The sequence below is a fragment of the Setaria viridis genome, chromosome 2 (genome assembly GCF_005286985.2).
Source record: "Setaria viridis chromosome 2, Setaria_viridis_v4.0, whole genome shotgun sequence".
In the NCBI taxonomy this organism is placed as follows: domain Eukaryota; kingdom Viridiplantae; phylum Streptophyta; class Magnoliopsida; order Poales; family Poaceae; genus Setaria; species Setaria viridis.
The window spans coordinates 11,592,513-11,612,901 of record NC_048264.2 but is presented as its reverse complement, the minus strand read 5'-3'; the positions used below and the strand labels follow the sequence as shown (position 1 = coordinate 11,612,901).

The following is a 20,389-nucleotide window of genomic DNA, read 5'->3' as shown; positions in this document are numbered from 1 at the left end:
GTCGACCCAGAATACTCGGCCCAATAACAATTGAAGGCCCCAGAGCGGCAGGCCAGCAGCCACGCAAGGCCCATAAGAACAGAGCCAGACCGCCAGAGGCGCAATTTAACACCACAAAAGAAGCCCTGTTACTTCCTCTCAAAAAAAAAAGAAAAAGAAAAAGAAGCCCTGTTACTTCGTCTCTCTCTCTCTCTCAAAATAAAGAAGCCCCGTTACTTCGACGCGCGTGGAAATAAGAAGCAGCAAGCAAGTTATCACCTATACATAGTTAATTTTAGTGTTTAGTTTAAGATGGACTAGAGTAACTTTCAGTGTTTGTTTGGATCACCTCAAAATCTGAGCTTTTGGCACATAACAAATCAACTTCCAGACCAATTAATCCTCCAAAAGTGAAGTAGTCATCGCTTGTTTTCAGTTTCTGAGCTTCTATTCAATCCTCGTACCTATATGATACACTTAATCATGTTGCTGAAACTTTAAAATAACTACAAAGAATACAATCTTTACTTAATGGGATTGGATGAGGGGTCAAGATTTCAAGTGTGCTTGATCAATTCTTCCGAATTATGCCATATCCGTTTTCATAATGGGCTCATTTAGCAAAAGTTCACCAATCTGCAGAGCAGTAAGCACACAGCATGGACTACAAGAAAGCATGCCATAACTCATTCCTGAATCATGCTGAAATCGTGACAAGCTTTTAAAGGCACCAGATCTAATATCCATATAAGATAATTATACGAATTTACATATTTTTCTTTTAGGAAGTTCGATTTTCATCATCAATAGAATAATCCAGTTATACCAAGGAAGTTACTTCTGATTAGCAAGTAATTCTTTGTTCACATTTGCTTAAAAAGAGACTTGCTATTTTCCTAGGGGATAGGAAAATATAGATTTTAGCAGAGAGCATAGTCCCAAAATATTGACTTTATTCAACCTCCATGAAATCGTCTCATAATTTCCAGGCATTGTATTCAACTATTCAGGAACCTAACTCTAGGATACATCACAAGATATGGTAAAGTACATGTACAGAGGAACAAGAGCAGCAATTAAACACTAAGAAGCATCATCTTACTTTTGCAGCATTATCCCTGTTTAGGTATTTGCACAGATTGCCGCGGGAGCACTATCCCATACTTCGACAGACCTCTGATCAGCTCTGGTCAATACCATCCTACTGCCTCCAAATGCCCAGCTGACAATCTTGGCCTTCTCCTTAATCGCCTCTTCGCCAGCCCCCACCTCCATGGATGGTCCGCTGCCGACCCAATTCCTCTTCATCACCTTCTTTCCACCGGCCTCTGGTGCCAACTCGACCTGAATCCACACCTCCACATCTGCTCCGCGTGCCACAAACACCCAATTGCAGCAGCACTCAATCTTACAGCCATTCCCCTCTTTCCTTCTAGATGATGCCGCAGCAGCCGCCCTCTGTCCGTTGCGGATGCACACCCACGGCTCCAACCCAATGCCACCACCGTTACCAAGCCTCCTCAAGTCTGCCATGAACACCTCCCCAGATGCAGCCCCAACCTTGAATAGTGCTGACAGAGTGTCTGATGCGGCAACATCAGCAAAGCAGTCCTCCTTCTCCCTGACCTCCCACACTGGCACCGTAGCGCTGGCCCGGATATCCCACAGGCGTATGTCCCCCACCACCCCGCCAGGGCTGGAGTGTGATCCAGCAGCGAGCAAGAGATTGTGCTCACCAAGCCACCCCAGCTTGGTTGCTGGTATCGCGGCCTCGACGTCCGCGCCGAACACCTCCTTCCGCCCGATTTCCGCCACAGGAGAGAAGGAATTCAGGTCGAACGCCACCATGGCGCTCGAGTTGCGCCGTACCGACTCGAAGCTGGCGAAGAGCCATGGTGCTGATGGTGCCCCTGTGGTCGCCATCGACAGCACGGTGGCGGAGGGCGAGCCCGGCCAGGAAAGCACCTTCGGAACAGCGGCGGCGGCGGCGGGGGCTTCATCGGAGAACCGGCAGAGGTGGACGCCGGGGAAGTCGCGCGCGCCCGCGAGCGCGAGGGCGGGGGACACCGCGAGGAGCGAGTCAACGGCGGGAAGCGGCGTGAGGACGCTGGTGCGGGTGGAGAGCGCGGCGTCGAAGCAGGTGACGACCCCTCCGTGCGCGGCGACGAGGGAGGCCGGGTGCGGCGGAGAGGGGCACACCGCCACGGCGGAGGGCGCGACGCGGCCGGTGAGCGGGAGGAGCGCGGAGGGCCGGAGCGAGAGCGGGGCGAAGGCGGAGGCCGGGGAGAGGGAGGCGAGGAGGGCGCCGTCGAGCGCGAAGTGGCGGGCCTCGGCGAGGAGCGCGGCGGAGGGAGGGGGGTGCGCGAGGAGGCGGCCGTGGCGGAGGAAGGAGAGGAGTTGGGCGAAGAGGAGCGGGTCGCCGTCGAGGAAATGCGGGGCGGACGGGGAGGAGGGGCCGAGGGAGGCGAGCGGGGAGGAAGCCCCGGCGCGGGAGAGCGTGGCGGTGGTGGTTTGGAAGAGCTCGCCGCCGACGTTGAGGGCGACGACGGCGGCGGCGGAGGCCATGGCTGGGGCGTGATCCACGGTGGATGCGCGTGGTTGGGTTGACTTGAGCTCCTCCTTGATCGAGAGGGCAAGCACTGAGGCTTCTCTGGGCCTGCTAATTTCGGCCCGTACAATTCAGGAGAGAGGAGAGAGAACGGGAGGGATTCCTGGGCCTTTTCTTTGGGTGCCTACAACGGCCTTTTCAATATCCGCTTCACCTGCACGTTTTGGTCCATGATTCATCATGGTTCCTTGCAAGCCACGCTCGTTTCCTACTCGGTCCTTTTCACGGGTGTCATTATCTATTATCGAATGCAACAAGCCTACATACGGTTGTCGCCTCAAGTTCGAGCGGGCTGCACGCACATGTATAGCAGGAAGAGGTGGGAGCAGGCCGTGGGCCGCGTGCGGTGCAGCAAGGTTGGAAGCAAGCTGCGTGCAAATGGCTGTGAAGCAAGAGTAGCAATCATAGATGCATTCGTTAAATATGTTAGTAAGCTTATGTCTGGTTAGACCCGGTACGCCGCTGGCTCCTCAGGATTTTCTTGTAGGATAGATAAGGGTTTCCTTTTTTATGATTACATTTATAAACTAACCCTAAAACCCTTGCCTATATATGTGTACGTGTTATGCACCTCCATAATTAATCAATAATTTTTCTAGCTATATTTGCTTTCATGGTATCAGAGCATGGGTTCCTATCCCGATTCCACTTCTGCTTATCTAGCGCGTCGCCGTCGCTATGGCTGGGTCTACAGCACCCATCGCCGAGCCGTCTGACGTGTAGTGCCAGGTCGAGGAGGCCAAGTGTCAGGCTGATCGTGCCGCCGCCCTCGCCCTCGCTCTCCAGGCTAAACAACTGGCGGCTGCTGTGGCTTAGGAGAGCGACACCACCGATGCCCACCTCCGCGACGCCCTGGCCCTTGCCGCCAAGGAGCGTGCGGCCGATCCACCACCCAGCGTCCACCACCACGACGATGACGACCACAAGAGCTGCGTTGTTCCCTCCATCCACGACGCCATGTTGCTCCACGAGGGCGCCGCCATCCTGACCCTGCACGCCCAGGCTGTTGTGGTCCGGAACATCCGCAGCCTCGTCCCGATCATCCTTGACATCGCCTCCACCAACTACGCCCGCTGGCGCGAGCAGTTCCCGCTCACCGTTGAGAAGTTCTCCCTCAACGCGCACGTACTTCAGGACCGCCCCATCCCTGGTTATCCAGATTGGGCGTGGATGGATTGCGTCGTCCGATCTTGGATCTACGACACCCTCTCCAATGACCTCGCTGACACGGTGATGGTGCTCGTCACTTGCTCCGTCTAGCTTGCCGTCGAGTCCCAGTTCCTTGGCAACCGCGAGACCCGTGCCCTCCTCCTCGATGCCCAGTTCCGCACCTTCGTCCAAGGTGACCCATCCATCACCAACTGCTGCAGACGCCTGAAGGCCATGGTGGACGCCCTCGGCAATCTTGACGAGCCCGTCACTGACCGGTCACTTGTCCTCAACGTCATCCGCGGCCTCAACGCCAAGTACACGGCCATCGGTCTCCATCTTCGTCACGGCCGCCCTTTTCCGTCGTTCTTGGAGGCCCGCAACGACCTTCTGCTTGAGGAGCTCACCTCTGCGCAGCCGTCCTCGGAGCACTCCACTGCTCTCCTCGCCGCCGGCTTGGGCGCCCCCACGTACTCGACCCGGCCGTCCCAGCCACCGCAGTAGCACCGTTCCGAGGGTGGCTCGGCCTCCAGGGGTGTCTCTTTCAAGCCTCGTCGTAGCAAGCGCAACTCCGACGGCTGCACCTCCAAGGGCAGCAACTCCGGAAGCGACGGCGGTGGCGGCCAGCGCCCCTCCAGCGGCGTCAAGTAGGGCACCTCCCAGGGCTCCGACGTGGCCCCCTGGCCCTCCTTCCAGAACCCGTGGACCGGAGCCATCCAAATGTGGCCCAGTATGTGTGTTCAGCAAGTCGGGGTGCCTCCTCACGTCATGCTAGCCCAGTACTCCGCGCCCGCACAACAGGCGCAACTTCAGGCGTTCTAGGCGGCTCAGTTTTAGGCCGCCTAGGTGCAGGCCGCCCAGGCACAGGCCCAGGCATACCAGGCCGCCCAGGCGCAGGCTCTATAGGGCGTCGCTTCAGTACAAGCCCTCCGGCCACTTCAACTCCGCCGCCACCACACCCTCATGGGATCAGCAGTCCCTTACCTCCACCTTCAGCACCATGACGCTGAATCAGCCGCAGCAGCACGAGTGGTATTTTGACTCAAGTGCTACCTCCCACATGGCCTCCGATGCTTGTTCCCTTTCACATAATTTCACCTAGTGGTACCTTTTCCTTCAGCTATTGTTGTCGGTGACGATTCTTTACTTCCTGTTACCTCCTCTACTGGCACAACCTTCCTTCCCAGCTCTTTGCATCTTAATAACGTACTTGTTTCATCTAAGCTTATTAAAAATCTTATTTCTGTGCACCAGTTTACTACCGATAACAACTGCTCAGTTGAATTTGACCCGTCTGGTTGTTCTGTGAAGGATCTCCGGTCCAAGAACGTGATCGTCAGGTGTAATAGTTCAGGTCCTCTATACCCCTTGCAACTCCCTGCTGCTACTGCTGCTCTCACTGCTGGCGCCACCTCCACGCTCTAGCATTGCCATTTTGGACACCCTGGGCAGGAGGCTCTGTCTAGACTTGTGCCCATAAGGCTAAACTAGCTTCCACAAGTCATATAGGAGCTCCCGTATTTGATACCGATGAACAACTTATTATTTTATTACAATAGCTTTACTAAGGTGTGTAGCTGTTGGTTTACCATAAATTATATATAGAATAATTTATTTGTGAGATTAAACATGTGGATCGAGAACATATTATTACTATGTGACAACAATTTAATGTAAAAAAGCAAACAAATAAATTAAAACAAATTACTATATAAAGGTGAACAAAATGACTCCGCACATCAATGAATTGTTCTACATGAAGAACAAATATGTCAACATGTAGGAACAAATTATTCTGGCAAGCAAACAATTTTATTCTACCAACCAAACAAATAATTTAACTCTATGAACATACTAGAGTACAGAAGCGAACAAAGAGGTCTTCGAACGTGAACAAATAAGATTTATATTAAGAACAAATGTGTTCATATTTCAAACAAATATTCTTATATGCGAACAAAATATATATACATAGTAAACATTTTAGTATATAATAAAAAAAGAAAAAGAAAGATAAAAATAAAGAGAAAATAAAATAAAATACAAAGAAAAATAAAAGTAAATTTATTTTTACCTAAAAGAAAAGAAAAAGGGAGAATAAAAAAATGAGAGAAAAATAAAACAAAGGAAGAAGGTAAAAGGATAGAAGAAGATAGAAAACAACAATTAAATAAATGAAAAGAAAAAAAGAAGAAGATAGGAATGAAATGAATACAAAATAACATAACCAAAAGGGGATATAAATAAAACTAAAAGAACGACCTAATGAATAGAAAAGAAAAATGAAACAAAAGAGGAGAAAAAAGAAATAAAAAGGAAAAGAAAAATGGCAGCAGGTCAACATAGTAATACTGTAACAGCTTGCACCTCCTAACCCGGCCTAACAGCAGGCTTGCTTCTTCTTAGCACGCATAACAGATTATCTTATGGGTCGAATGTAGTGGGTCAAAATAAACTCTATAAGTTGGCTGAAATTAACGTAGTGGCCCGCGCGAGTCCTTTGAGGCAACAATGTGGATCTTAGCCAGGTGAGGAATCTCCTCTGATCTCCATAGTGAAATCTTCGATTAACGAGTTGTCTTGGGCTTTGGGATGGCTTTTGGGCCTTCCTTTCCTCTTCCTTTCCTTTCCTTTCCTTTCCTTATAGTAGGTCATCTTTGTTTTCACTGAAGACGCATATGCAATATATGGCTTTTGCCCCTTTTAACTATCGGAATTTCTATATAGTAGAAAATATGCTGGTTTAGTTGCTCGGTCAGCCCAATACATGAATTCAGCTAAATACTTCCTGCAGCCTAGCTTCAACCCTGACCGTGCAATCTGATCAAACTACCAAGATGCAACCCATGCCAAATAAAACTCGGCGCCCAGTCGCGTCTTCAAAACCCTAACTCCATTCTATTTCCATTCTTTTCACATGAGTGAGGGAGGCGACTGAGCCACCGCCGTTTGCATGCGGACAAGGCTACACATGGCTACGTTGAGAGTATATCTGGTGGCGCAAGTTAGCAGAAAACAAAGCTCGATGCGATGGTGTTGTGCAATGGGTAGAGTGGTAACTGCGCCCTTGTGATGGTGAGGTCCACAACAGCAAACATGGGCAGCAGAGATGAGGATCAACGTGTAGCCAGCAACAATTCAACATATGTAAGTGCCGTCACATTTCTACTCCAGGGTCTAGGGTTTCAAATTAGAGGAATTTCTTTAGGATTTTATAAAATTGATTTGATTCCTATATATTCGAGCCTAGACAAGCAATATACGTCAACGTTAACTTGAAATTTTCATAGAAAATCTTTGGTGAGCCCACATGGTCAAGGAGAAAAGAGATGAGGGATTGGCAGACTTGGGGTGTCCAACTATAATAGACATGTTCCACACTTCTAGATAGTTGGAGTGGTGTAGACGATATGAGGATGGGTGCAAGTGCGTGTCCCACCTATCATGATGGATGGCGCAAGTGCGTGCCCCACGTTATCATAAAGTACGAGCCCAATGCTAACGTGGCAAAGCCACTTTCGGATAAAATCTCCCGCAACAGCTACGTGGAGTTAGTACTGCCTACTTTTTAGTAGCTTCATCTCTTTTTCCCAACAATACAAGATCGAATTTTCCCCGTGAACAACAGAGTGAAATTAGACTAAAGTGGGGTAATCTAACAAGAAAATACTTCCCACATCAAATATGTAAATAACAAAATCATATTTTTATTACTTATTTGGGCCCCAAAGCATTTTCAGTCCGTGTGTGCGGTCAGACCACACATCCTCATGAAAAGATGGAAGGGCCTACGATCTAGATACGAACGCACATATGGGGTTGTCTATCCGAATCCATGTCCACGGACGAACCATCATATGGCCTAGTACAAAGCCTAGAGCAGGATTGTTTCTTTCTCTAGTCGGTTCCTCTGCAGATGGCCAGCCCATGCGATGTATAAAGAAGAGGAAAAAGTCTAAATCACTTTCCCTCAAGTACAAATAAAGTTTGGATAAACCTCTAAAGTATTTCTTAGTTTAGTTTGCCCCCCTAAACTGTGCAATTTGGTTCAATTTACCCCCTATTGCAATTTATCCTTTTTATTTCTCCATGTACAAGTGGAGTTTTTAAGTTAAAATTTTGCAAGATAATAGCAGACATCATAAGACATGTGAGAAAAATATATCATAATTTTTTTTACCATTATTTTGATAGGGTAGGATATTTCCAATATTGGCAGATTAGACAATACCAGGTAGGCTTCATCTCTCTCTTTTTCCTAACAATAGATATAGCTGAACAGCCTGTGTCGTCCAAATGATATAGCTGAATTATTTTCACCCACTAATTCTTATTTTGCTCATGTTTTTGATTCGTGTACTATTTTTTCAAACAATTCGCTGGAGAGCTTCCCCACCTAGTTTGAATTTAAATTGCTTGTCGAGTTCTCGACTACATGCCAAGGAGAGTTACATATATGCATAGGGGCAACAGAAAAGAATTAGGCAGTAGGAGTACAACCACAAGTTACATAGGAGCGCCAAGCCCACATTGAAGTGCGTCGCAATCTATACCTATAGCTCCAATCGTCAATGTCAGAAACCACAGATCACAGGATATCTTCTCCACACTCTCAACTCGAGCCTCGAAGATCAGCTTGTTGCCGGAGTTCCACACTTTGCCGTAACAGGATGAGAATAACGCCAGGCCAAACATCATGAGCGTTGGGCTTGGGCCTGTGCTGTTCCGAGGCACCTGCAGGCTCCTCAATTTGTGAGCATTTCTGTCGAGAGTACAAGAAAACCAACTCGTCCAGGGCAAGTGTACACCTTGAAGGATCTTGTGCACCACAGACTGCACAAGCAGGCAGGTGGTTCTGTGTCTGGGATGTCGCCACAAGGATATTTGTTTGTGGTCTAACTCCTTCAAATAAGGGACCTCTGTTGACGTGCTTCGTTTGATTTGTTATAGCAGTCGTCGTGTATGTACATGCAAGTACACGAACACTTCCTCAAACACTAATGACAAGAGACGATACGGTTTCACAAGCAAGTCATGCATTCACCACACAGAAATTATGAGTGGCATCGAGAAAATGCTTTGTCCGGAAAAGTGTACCACATTGTGGTGCAAACCATGGTCCCATGGAGCTGCAGGCAGTCCATCATGCATAGCACTTTTCTGTTGTTGGCGGCCGTAGGTAAGCAAATGAAGGAAACCTGAGATGAACTCATATTTGTCACCATGCGTAGTTGGGACTGCCAAGAAAAATGGTGTCCATAGTCCAAAGGCAGCGGATGTTAGTTGGTCAGCATGCTGCTCGTCAACTGTATAAACTTGCACATACCAGTATGTTCCTTTGGAGATTATGTACTAATACGAGGTTCTAATATACAAAAACTGATATTATTAGATATTTTGATTTCAATTTTTTTCTCGAATACATAGGAGAGCTGCATATCTTTATATTAAAAAGAGAAGAAAGAACGGTCCCATACAACCCTCTGTCTCACCTAGCAGAAAAGAGTGGTTAGCCTCGCCTCTCCTAGCTGGTGCGGGCAACGAGGCTCTTGCCAGGCGGGGCGAGCCGGCCGATTCGGCTCTCTTGAGCTAGCAAGCTAATTCTTACATGCACAAACACTGAGGAAACCTGGTTGCGCATCCAAACTCATGACCTCGCTTGCTATCCTAGCTTGACAAGCAAAGGGATACAATGCTCAGCAAGGAATCCAAGCGGACCCTTAATTAGTAGCCTATATAGGCAATACTAGTGTAATGGTGTTCATTCTCATCCAAGCAACCGGGGGAGTACTGGCTATTTTTCTTTTAATAAAAATGCAATGGATGTTTACTCTCACCTCTCCCCCTAATTTTGTAATTTAAGCCTATTACTATATTACTAAGGAGGAGAGGTAGTAAGCGATCAATATGCCTTGGTACTTTGGTAGGCTACCATCTTCGATACTCATCCACAGCTGCATTAAGGGACTGTTTGGCTTCAGGGTGTTAAAGTTTAGCACCCGTTATATCGGATGTTTGGATACTAAATAGAAGTATTAAACATAAGCTAATTACAAAACTAATTGTACAGATGGAGTCTAATTCGCGAGACGAATCTATTAAGCCTAATTAGTCCATGATTTGACAATGTGGTGCTACAGTAACCATTTGCTAATGATGGATTAATTAGGTTTAATAGATTCGTCTCGCGAATTAGACTCCATCTGTGCAATTAGTTTTGTAATTAGCTCATGTTTAGTCCTCCTAATTAGTATCCGAACATCCGATGTGACACTGCTAAAATTTAGCACCTAGTATCCAAACACCTCCTAAATCTAAGGTGAAGTGTTCTTAAAGTCAACAACAGCCCTATCCTCTGTTTCTCGATTATTTTTCACCCACTGATTTGAGCAATCGCGTCGGGTAGATGCCTATAAATTGCAGTTCAAAAATTCCCAGGTTAGAGGTACTGCCTTGCATTGTCTTCCTCATGAACTATGCTTCCTCATGAATTGTGCGCGTAGCGTTGGGCTGAATTGATGAAAGGGCATGCATTGCTTGGAAATGAGCGGCATCGAGAAGAGCAAAGTATGGAACCACACCACACGAAGCAGATGGTTTACAGATTTTTGTCGGTGCATGCATCAAAACGGCACTTCCCTCACCAGAAAGCTTGCTGCTGGGTTTCTCCTAGTATCGGGGAGTTTGTCCTGATCTTCGAGTTCATGGATAGTCCTGGACCGTCCTGGCTACTTTTCGACAGCGCGCGCAAGCCAACTGCATGCCTGGGCCGGCGGATGTTTGGGATTACTACCGGTTCCAGCTATGCCCACCAACAGCTTTTGTGCACAGCCATGACAGAAAACATGCATAAACAGTGCTGGGTTTTCCAACTGCCAAACTACAAGGGCATGAGATCAAGACAGCGTTTTTCCAGGATAAAAACATGGTGCCGTACGTACTTGTTCTTGTTCTCGATTTAATTGGACCATGATGCTGAATTGCATATATTTTCATATTTGGTTATGGTGACTAGAAATGTCTGCTTACCATGGTGTATTGTTGAAGGACCATACCATAGCAGTGATTTAGACCATTGTTGCCTTAAAAACTAAAAAGTACTACTAATAGCATTGAACTGCTTTCTGTGGTTTATACCCGCAAAAAAAAAAAAAGCATTGGACTGCTGTCAGTTTTATTTTGCGTTTATTTTGACGAACCTATTTTAAAGCATGCAAAACTCACAAACTCAAAAGGTACGAAAGCGGGTGTATAACCCGGGATGGATCTTAGTTGCTTTATTTCAACCTCCACATGAAATGGCACGTTGATGTGTAACCCGGCCTGTACCATCCCGTCGATCACAAAGCTGAGTTATTTCATCAACCAACTCATTCCACCTTCACATGCTATAAAACCTTTCAGTAACTCGTGATCCCTCATCTGATTATTTTGTACATATGCCTACCATTCATAGCGCGGATATAAGGAGAAGTCTGCTGTAGATATATGCACAACACTAGTTTTAGGAGCTGCGCTGCTCTAAAACTCTTAACTCTCAAATAGACAGCTAATACAGTATACTATGCTCTTGATGATTTAGTATTTGGAGCTGCGCTGCTCTAGTTTTAGTACGTCTTAGCTTCACCATTCTTGATGATTTCAAGGCTACCGATGAGGCAATATAACTACACACTTAATCCGGGATGAGCTAGTGGCATCAGGAAAATGAATTGAGGCTGGAAATAAACCTGACGCTTGTTTTAGGCATCAGACGGTCACAAAAGGTGTCAAGCCATTTGCCCAACCAAGTGATGATGCGCTGTGGCTCTTCATATGTCCAAAAAGACACCGCATTGTGGTGCTAGAATAGGGTTTGCAGTGTGAACACTTATCAGTAACCGAGCTCAACTGTCATGGCTCCATCATCACAGTTTAGTTCTCGTTATTGCCAGATTGTTGTACAAAACAGCTCTTTTCTTAATCGATTCATATACATCTCGATTAGACGGAGTGACAAGCCTGGAGACGGCTGTGTAGAAGCTCACCATCATCTGCTGCGCTAGCTTTAGGATGCCTACTGCTGCTGCACAATTTAAGAATGACACAAACCAATAATCTGTTAAAAATGCAGATAGGAAAGCACATGCATTATCCACCCAAATAACAAATCTCTATTGCTGTTGACTAACCTATGTTGCTGTTGACAAACCAATTTAAGGATTTTCACAGAAGCCAGCAGACCCAGGATAATTGAAATACCAAATCTCTATTGCTTTTTTTTTTTTTGGAGAGGAACCAAATCTCTATTGCTGTTGACTAACCTACTGGGAAAATTGGGCCATGGCCTGATAGTTGAGATTGGACCACTACGCCACTGGGCCAGAGCGGGGAGGGAGGGTTGTTTTGGGCTGAATTGCTTGAAACGGATGTTACTTTGTCTTTTTTTTTATTTCTTGAATAACATACACAGTGTGCACTATACATACAATATTTTTGCAAAAATAATGACCCCTTGAATTAGAGTGGGTCCACCCCTGTTCTCCACTTACTTGCTCTTCTAATCTTGTAGATTTTGCGTCCATTCAATCTCCGCTGTCCCTGCTATATTTAAAAGGAGCAACAAAGCATCGAGGCAACACATGCTGGGCTATTGTCCTGTTAGGAAAGTAGGCCACCACGGAGTAAATGATCCGCACGGCCCATAGGCCCATACCTCTTCAGATAGGATTAGAAGCAACAATGGCGGCAGCGCAGTGCTTCGCGTGTGGGGGCTCCATAACTTTCCTGAGGAAGAAGAGGGGTGGGGATATTCTGCTGCAGCCTGCAGGGGAGCTGGGGCAGTTACCCCACCATGCTGTATGGGGAGCTCCGCCTAAGGGCCATGTCACACTAAATACACAAATAGCTTTGAATGTCACATGTTATTTCTTAAGTTATCCAAAATTAGTATGTAATTGTGAGATTCGATAAGAGTAGCTTGTAGTAGCCAGTGCCCATGTCATCAACGAGGCAGTCGGACGGCTGCAGGCTACAGCCCATATATACCTAGCCGGCATAACTTGTTGTTCATGGATGCCATAAACAGAAACGTCCATCACAGCTCATTTCTTCTCAGCTACTAGTTTGCTAAACCTGAAAATGTTCCCTGTGCGGTTTGGCACTCAATCTGCTTATGACCTCGTCGGCCTCCCCGTGCACACGGTATCTATGTTCTGACATTTCTTCATCAACACAGTTAGTGTTGGCATTGAATGTACTGTCTTTGTCTTTGTACTTGTGCATGTGTTTTTGTTTCGTTCTGACATTTCCTCATCAACATAGTTAGTGTTGTCATTGAATGTTCTGAGATTTTCCATGTGGTTGTGTCAAGTGTAATAACTGGTGAAACTGTATCCACTGGCATTTTTGGTTCATGCAATGGGCAGGGAGATCACCGCCGAATGGAATGTTGCTGGAAGACGTCCCGAAGTGGACTCCATCATAACAGTCAAGGAGTTCTTCCTCCGAAGCCGTAGGTCCCCTCCAATGGAATAGATCAGCAAGTGGCTAACCTAATCTTCTTCTAATGGTTTGAAGTCAACCTAAACTGAAAGTAATAAAAGAGACGCAATGAACATCAATGAGTGGCATTAACTTTCATTTACTTCGGACCAACCATCCCATCAGTTACCCTGACGCCTCTATTTATAGGGAGATCAACCACCACAAAGTACAATTACAAAATAGCGTTACCTAACAGCAAGATTCAAGGAATATTTTGGGGTACAACAGGGAATATGGCCTTCGTACATACTCTTCCAGCTGGCTCCTTGTATGGCTCCTTCATCCCATGTGGCGGCCAACGTGGTCTTTGGACGCATGCCTAGCTTCTTCGGAGGTCGAAGGGCCCTTTGTCGGGTCGCTCCTGTTCTTCCTTTCGGGGATAAGCCAATGTGTCGATGAAGTGCACAAGCCCCTCATGGAGTCCTGAAGGTAAGCCCTCCATCGTCGTGTTCTGAAGGACCCCTCGTACGCCTAAGAGACCTTCGTCCACCCTTCTTCTTTCCTGCACCCAAAATTCGCCACAAAGCAAAATGAGCCGTTAAGATTAATTCCTGAGGGTCTTCTCCCTCCGAAGGGGATTCCGAAGGTGGTTTCCCCAACAGTAGCCCCTCGTGAGTGAGGGCCATCTTTTCTTTTGATGGGCCGAACTGACGACCCTAAAAACATGGTGCAACCATCCTTCGGAACTCCCCGAGATCGGCCCATTAAGGATTTTACTTTAATACCCCTTGTTTATTACTTCTTGTTTATTTAAAATCATTTTTAATGTTGTTATTGAATGGCTTTTAAGGCATTTTTCCCTTGCAACTGTTTCCTTCCACCATGCCTATAAATACCCCCATGTAGGCCCTGATCATTCACTTTTACCACTATCGTTTTCGCTGCCAGAGGTCCGAAGCCCCGTTGCCATACTTGGTATTTCTTTAGCAACTTTGTTTTTGGTTCTTGGTTGAGTTCTTCGTTGTAATTTGAAATGGCTCCAAAATGCAAGCGCTCTTCGGGAGATGATGGTGACAAGGAAATGCCAAAAACTATTGTTTTTGGTTGAAGTCGGCTTCATCCAAATGACATCAACTTGCTGAAGCAAAACAAGATGGTCATTGCCGGTCATGCACTAGGCTCCGCGGTTGTTTCAAAGCCTGAAGACAACGAGGTTGTCATCTTCCACGTTCTCTTATATACTGGCCTTCGTTTTGAGTTTAACCTAGTCGTTATAGACATCCTTCATCTGTATGATATCTACCTACATTAGTTGACTCCTAATGCGTTCGTTCGTCTGTTGGTGTATATGTGGATTTGCAAAACCACTAAGATAAAGCCTTCGGCTACCGGCTTCGCTAGTGCTCATAAGGTACATCATCAGCCGAAGTATTTTCTGGAGGAAAGTGTCGATGGGGTGGTTGAGAAACAAGCTCAATTTGGCTATCTCAACTTCGTGTACTGCACTGGTGTTATTTCCCCTGTGGCCACGTATCGCAACAAGTGGCCCATTGATTGGCATCAACATTGGCTCTACCATGAAGTTGAACTAGAAGGAAATGGCGAGGTCAACCGTCTTGTTACTAATAAAATCGAGGTTTTGCACCAAGACTACAAGGTTGATCTTCCCCCGTGTCCTGAGGGCGATGCTTTCATATTGATGCTATTTGCCCGTAAGTACAATACTCGTGACATCGTCGAGGAGTACTGCGTACTCGGTGTATGGCCCGTTCGCCGCGGCTAGGAAATTCCTGATTCTTGTTGGAGTGATACCGAAGGGTCTATCCCTTGTCAGTCGAAGTGCTTCAAACTCAAAAAAGAGCATAAGACTCTACATCCCCTTTCGTTATCATCTAATTTTTTATCCCCCCCCGTTATTGACTTCCCTTGTGCTTCGTCTTGCAGAGATCAATTCTATCAAGATTGAAGAACGTGGAGATTTTATTCTCGGTGCGGAGTCACTTTTAGAGTATGAAGATGCTTAGAAAAAACTTGGAGGGTCTTGGGGGAATCACGTCTTTTCATTTTTTCAAGTTAAAGTCCCCATTTGCAAGGCGTCGAAGAGAAACTCTGTTTATGTAGAGTAGAAAGCTGGGAAGAAGGCGGCTAAGGCCCCAACCATTGGTAAAATTACTCCTTCGTCGGCTCAAGATAATCCTGGGATGACACAACACCTTGAACGTATGAATAGGGGATGCCGTCCTGGCTCCAAAGCCTCCTGGGCTACGAAGAAAGCTCATGTTGAAGAGGCTGCGCTCAAGGATGTCAATGGTGGTGAGGAGGCTGCACCTCCAAAATCTCCTTGCACTGTCAGTTCTACAATTCCCGCATTGCTTCTTCATCAAGTGCCTCTTGAAAAGCTATCTATGAGCCCCAAGGCTATGTCTCCTATGGAGTCTCTCCTTGTTCCACTAAGCCCCCTTCAGCCGGAGAGCGACGAAGAGGAGGAAGAAGTAAATATTGACTCCTCAACAGTAGAACGCGCTCCATCCAAATCTGTCGATCTTAGCCCTCGTGGTGCAGAGAAAGACACTACTACTACTACGGAGTCATCTACCTCGTCATCTACTTCGGGAACTCGTCATTCTGCTACTCCTTCGGTGGCTGCCTCAGGAAGCAATGATTCTGAAGATGAAGTGGATCCTGACAGCAATGGTTACTTGGTCACCCTAGAGGACCTAAAAGAAATCGCTCTTCCTATCAGTGCACCGAAGGATGCTAAGCTTGTTGGTGGTCAAATGATTGACTTTTGGACCCTTCGGAGTGGTGGTCATGAACGACAGTTTCTTTTCAAGGTCGGTGATAGTTTTTTCTTCTCGCATGAGAAAGACAGATTTGGTAATCTTAATTTGGAAACTATGGTTGAGGCATGTGGGGATCTTGCTCTGAAGAGTTTCGTTGCTGCCCGATGTATCTCTTGCAAGATTGCCAAAGAAAAGGAAAGTGCAACTTCATCTTCTGAGGTTGCCACGCTTCAAGCTCGTGTTGCTGAATTGGAATCCTAGTTGGCTTCAAAGAAAACCCTCAGCAAGTAGCTAACCGTTGGTAAAGCTAAATCTGATGAAGTTGCCAAAGCTCAAGATGGGATGAAAACACTAGGCGAGGAGCTTAGCCATGCTCTTTCATCTTGTGATGCCATGAAGAAAAACATCAAAGCGCTGATGAAAGATCTATCAAAGAGAACTGATGATCTTGAGAAATTGCAAAAGGATTTCTCTAAGTATCATGCTTGTCATGTCAAGAGCGCCAAGGGTCTACACGATGACATAATTCGAGCCCTCGAATTCTTTAATTTGACTCCCTCCTAGTTCATTGTTGGATCTTGCACTGTTCTTAAATTTTATGATTGGGTTAGTGTTTGCGCTGAATGATTATGCAAGAGTGGAAAGATGTATGGTGAACTTAGTGCTGCCGTTGGTGTCCGAACCCTTGCACATTCTATGTGTTCCTTGTTCCCCTTGGATGCCCCTTAGTCGGAGAAGTCACTAAGCAAGAAAGATGTTTGTGTTCTTGGCAAATCTTCCCACATGTGGCATTCGAACATGGAGCTTTCTCCTAAACACATGCCTATTCTCCCAAAAAATATTGCGAAGAACTTTATGATGAATTTCTTCAAGATGAGAGGTGGTCAACTAGCTCGTGATGAGTCTGAACGTATTTCTAACCAGGTTTGCTTCGCCTCCTTTATATATTTATCTTTCTCGATCGTTCTTTGTATTCTTATACTCCTTTGCTTTTTTTGTTTTTGTAGCTGTAGTCTCACCTCCAGGCAGATCTTTCTGCGCACCTTCTCATGAAACGTGCTGAACGTGCTGGTGCCTCATCCTCCGAAGGACTTGAAGATAATTGGATTCAGTCACCTCGTGACCCTGAAAAAGCAACTGCGTTGCCTGAGCCTCCGTCTACTGATGTGGCCACAGCTACTGGGCCTTCATCACGTGACGTCCAAGAAGTTCTCGAAATCTGTGAAGCTCGGTCATCCGATGTCATGAACTCTAACATGGCCCCATCAACTCCATCTACCTCGCCTGCTACCCTTGTGGAGGACGTTCCGAAGCCTGCTGAAGTAGACCCTTCAACTGTTGCTACTGCCACTGCTTCGGGTGGAGCTTTTGCTGTTGTTGAGCCCCATCTGGAGGTGTGATGCCTTTCGAGAGTTGAGAGTATCTTTTGAACAATTTATGTGTAATGGCATGTAACTAACTTAAGCTGGTTCCTGCGCAGGTCCCTTCATTGGATCCTACGCAGGTTACCGAAGGTGTGGTTCCTGTTATGCTACATTATGATAACTACTTCAAGTCTTGCGGCATTTGGGAAAATTTTCATGCTCGCCATCTTGATGTCTCCTTTGATGATTTCTGGTCTTAGAAGATTCATAAATATGAAGAGCATAACTCTGAAGCTAAATCTTTTTTCTCTCGATTCTCTAGTGACCCCGTTAGGCATTCTAACACCCTTCATTTTTGCTCCACTACACGTGCCATGCGGTGCATAGAGATGATAGCTTTGGATCCCTTTAGTACTACCAGTACCAAGCTGTTGGATCCGAAGCCTGAGCTCGTGGATGAGGGGTTGATAGGCCCGCTTAAGTATATTCATAGAAAGCCTTCATCTCCAGACAATGTGGATAACATACAAGTGGAGAATTCAGCAAATGCTTTGTTCGTATAGAACTCTGATGCTCCCTTTTCCCCCTTCGGGTGCAGGACGTATGCCTTCCGATGAAGAGTTACGAGTTATGGCCAAAGGTATTATTGATGTTGCTGTACTCCGTGTGTTGGTCGAAGCCTGTGAACTTGTAATAAATGAGGACTGAGTTGATGTAATGAAGATGATGTATCTTTTTGTGAGTGATGTAATTTGCTATCTTATTTTAACTTGTGCATCTTATGTTTTTTTATCATTGTTTCATGCAAGACATATTTGCGTCAAAGACCTTTGTTTTATACTTTGGAACTCCCCTCCCTCAGGTGTTTGATGCAAAGGAGTAAGCATGAAACAAATGTCCTGGTAGCCCTTCGTGGTTTTTGTTCTTTTACATATGCCTTTCTCCAGGCCCATCAGGTATCTTGGCTCGCTTCGTGCGAGTACATCGATGCCTTTTTCTAGACCTTCAGAGTTTCTGTTCTCTTTCACGTTTGCGACTAAGTTAAAGATGTCCCATCACAATCCCTCGCATGTTGGGGGATCATCTTTTACTTAGATTGGTCGTGGTCGACCTCTACACCGAAGACAACGCCGCTTCATCTCATGAAGGGGTTGATTGTTTTGGTGGCGTTCACCTTGGTTTTGGGGGTACCTTCATTATATTTCACAAGGGGTATACATAGGTGTCCGCCTCATTAAAAACCTCACACCCCCTCGAATTAGTGTGATCTTTGAGGGCTTCCCCCGTGAGGAAAAGAGTACGGTCCCTTCAGAGTTACATAAGGAGGAGGAGCATAAAATGTAAGTAAAAAGAAACTAAGAGAAATAAAATTCCTAAAATACTAGTCTTTGTCTCTTCTCAGACGAAGTACTTCTGGAGCATGTCTTCATTCCATGTGTACGGGTCTTCCCCGCCCTCAAGATTCTCAATCTGAATGCTAAAGGCTTTTGTGTTTGTGTTGCCACGAACGGTCCTTCCCATTTGCAGTTTATTTTGCCTTTCATTTTTCCTTTTGGCACCCTTCAGAGGACCAGGTCTTCTGATCTGATGCTCCTGCATTTTATCTTTTTGTCTCAGCACCTCTTCGTTTCTTCCTAGTAATGCTTGAGGTTTCTGACACCTGCATTCTAACCTCTTTGATATTGTCGATCAACACTCAAAAAATCCTCGTGCTTCAGCTCTTGTTCTGTTCTCCAGGAGCCCAACTTTACTATTGATGCCGGTTTATTGTTGCACTTTCTCCGGGGAAGGGAGTCAAAGTTGAGAAAGTTTCGGAGCAAAATATATATTTCACTCCGAAATTGGGGGGCATGTGTTGACGCCGGTTTTTGACACGTGTTAGGGTCGGCATCAAAGAGAAGAAAGTGGCCGATACGGAAAAAGCAAGAAGCTGCGGCTGGAGGAATTGGCCGATAGAGCTACAGTGTTTCGGCCGATTAGGTGAAGGAGTCAATAAAGATTGGCCGATTGGGAGCCGGAGCGGCTTGGCCGATGTGGGCCTAAAATGTGCTAAGACGGTGACCAGTTGAAGACGAAGGTTGGCCCATAGAAAAATAGTAATTGACTCTGATGCGGATTGTGTCCATGTGTAAACAATTGTTATCTTTAAATTTGAGATAAATCCTAGTTGGTTAGGAAATCAGTTGTAACAGGGTATAAATAGGTGCCTCGTAAGGCTTGTAAAACAACACAACAAACATCAATACAGATCTACTTTTCTACACAACTTTACTTTCAAGTCGGCGACTTCGCCAAATGCTTTTTCTTTTCACGAGTTCGTACGAGTTGGCAGGGCTGCATCAACACAACCTCCGGCCAATTTGTAAGTTCCACGTATCGAGAAATATCTAAGCTTTAATTTTGGGCGCATCACTATCGTTTCGTTTAGATTTATTCACCAGTTATCGATATTTACTAGAATTATAGGTTTTACCTATTATTTTAGTTTTATCACCAGTTATCCAGCTTGAGATATGAACTGTCAGCTTTATTAATATTCTTATTTATCATCATATAGCCGATTAGATCTATTCCAAGTGTTGTTTCTGTAGCATTGTTTAGGTCACTCCAGTAGTTTCTTTTACAATTGTTACGTGATCATCGGCTGTTTCATAGCCGGTCATCTTTACATTAATTCGGCCGATTCGCTGATACATCCTTTGAAATAGATCGGAACTTCAGCCAATCGAAACCTTAGAATTTAATACGTTTCTTTCCTTGTCAATCAACAAGTCAGATTTACTGGCACGCCACGCGAACCGCACTAGGGCGATAACCCGAACAGGAGCTAAGCAGATTCTCCCAGGTCGTGTGTCCGACGCTGAGAGTCATTGTCCGATTTTGAGCGTCAACACACATTTGGCACGCCTGGTGGGACCGAGACAAGATCCAACATGTCGAAAGCTGCTGAGATCTCGAAGGATAATGTCATTGAAGTCACTAAAGGAGATCTCAAGGACGACCAGAGGGATGAGTTGGCAAAGGCTATGGAAGACTACAAA

The 20,389-nt window shown here is 46.0% G+C and overlaps 1 protein-coding gene across 1 annotated transcript; it reads right to left on the bottom strand.

Moving 5' to 3' along the window:
* Positions 1-912: 912 nt before the first annotated feature.
* Positions 913-2,617, bottom strand: LOC117842046 (BTB/POZ domain-containing protein At5g41330). The gene has a single exon (XM_034722383.2). It carries the CDS (start codon positions 2,542-2,544, stop codon positions 1,102-1,104), a length of 1,443 nt encoding a protein of 480 aa, XP_034578274.1. The 5' UTR covers positions 2,545-2,617; the 3' UTR covers positions 913-1,101.
* Positions 2,618-20,389: the final 17,772 nt, after the last annotated feature.

Excerpts from the sequence above, each read along its gene's own strand:
- LOC117842046 (XM_034722383.2), bottom strand. The coding sequence starts at position 2,544 with ATGGCCTCCGCCGCCGCCGTCGTCGCCCTCAACGTCGGCGGCGAGCTC.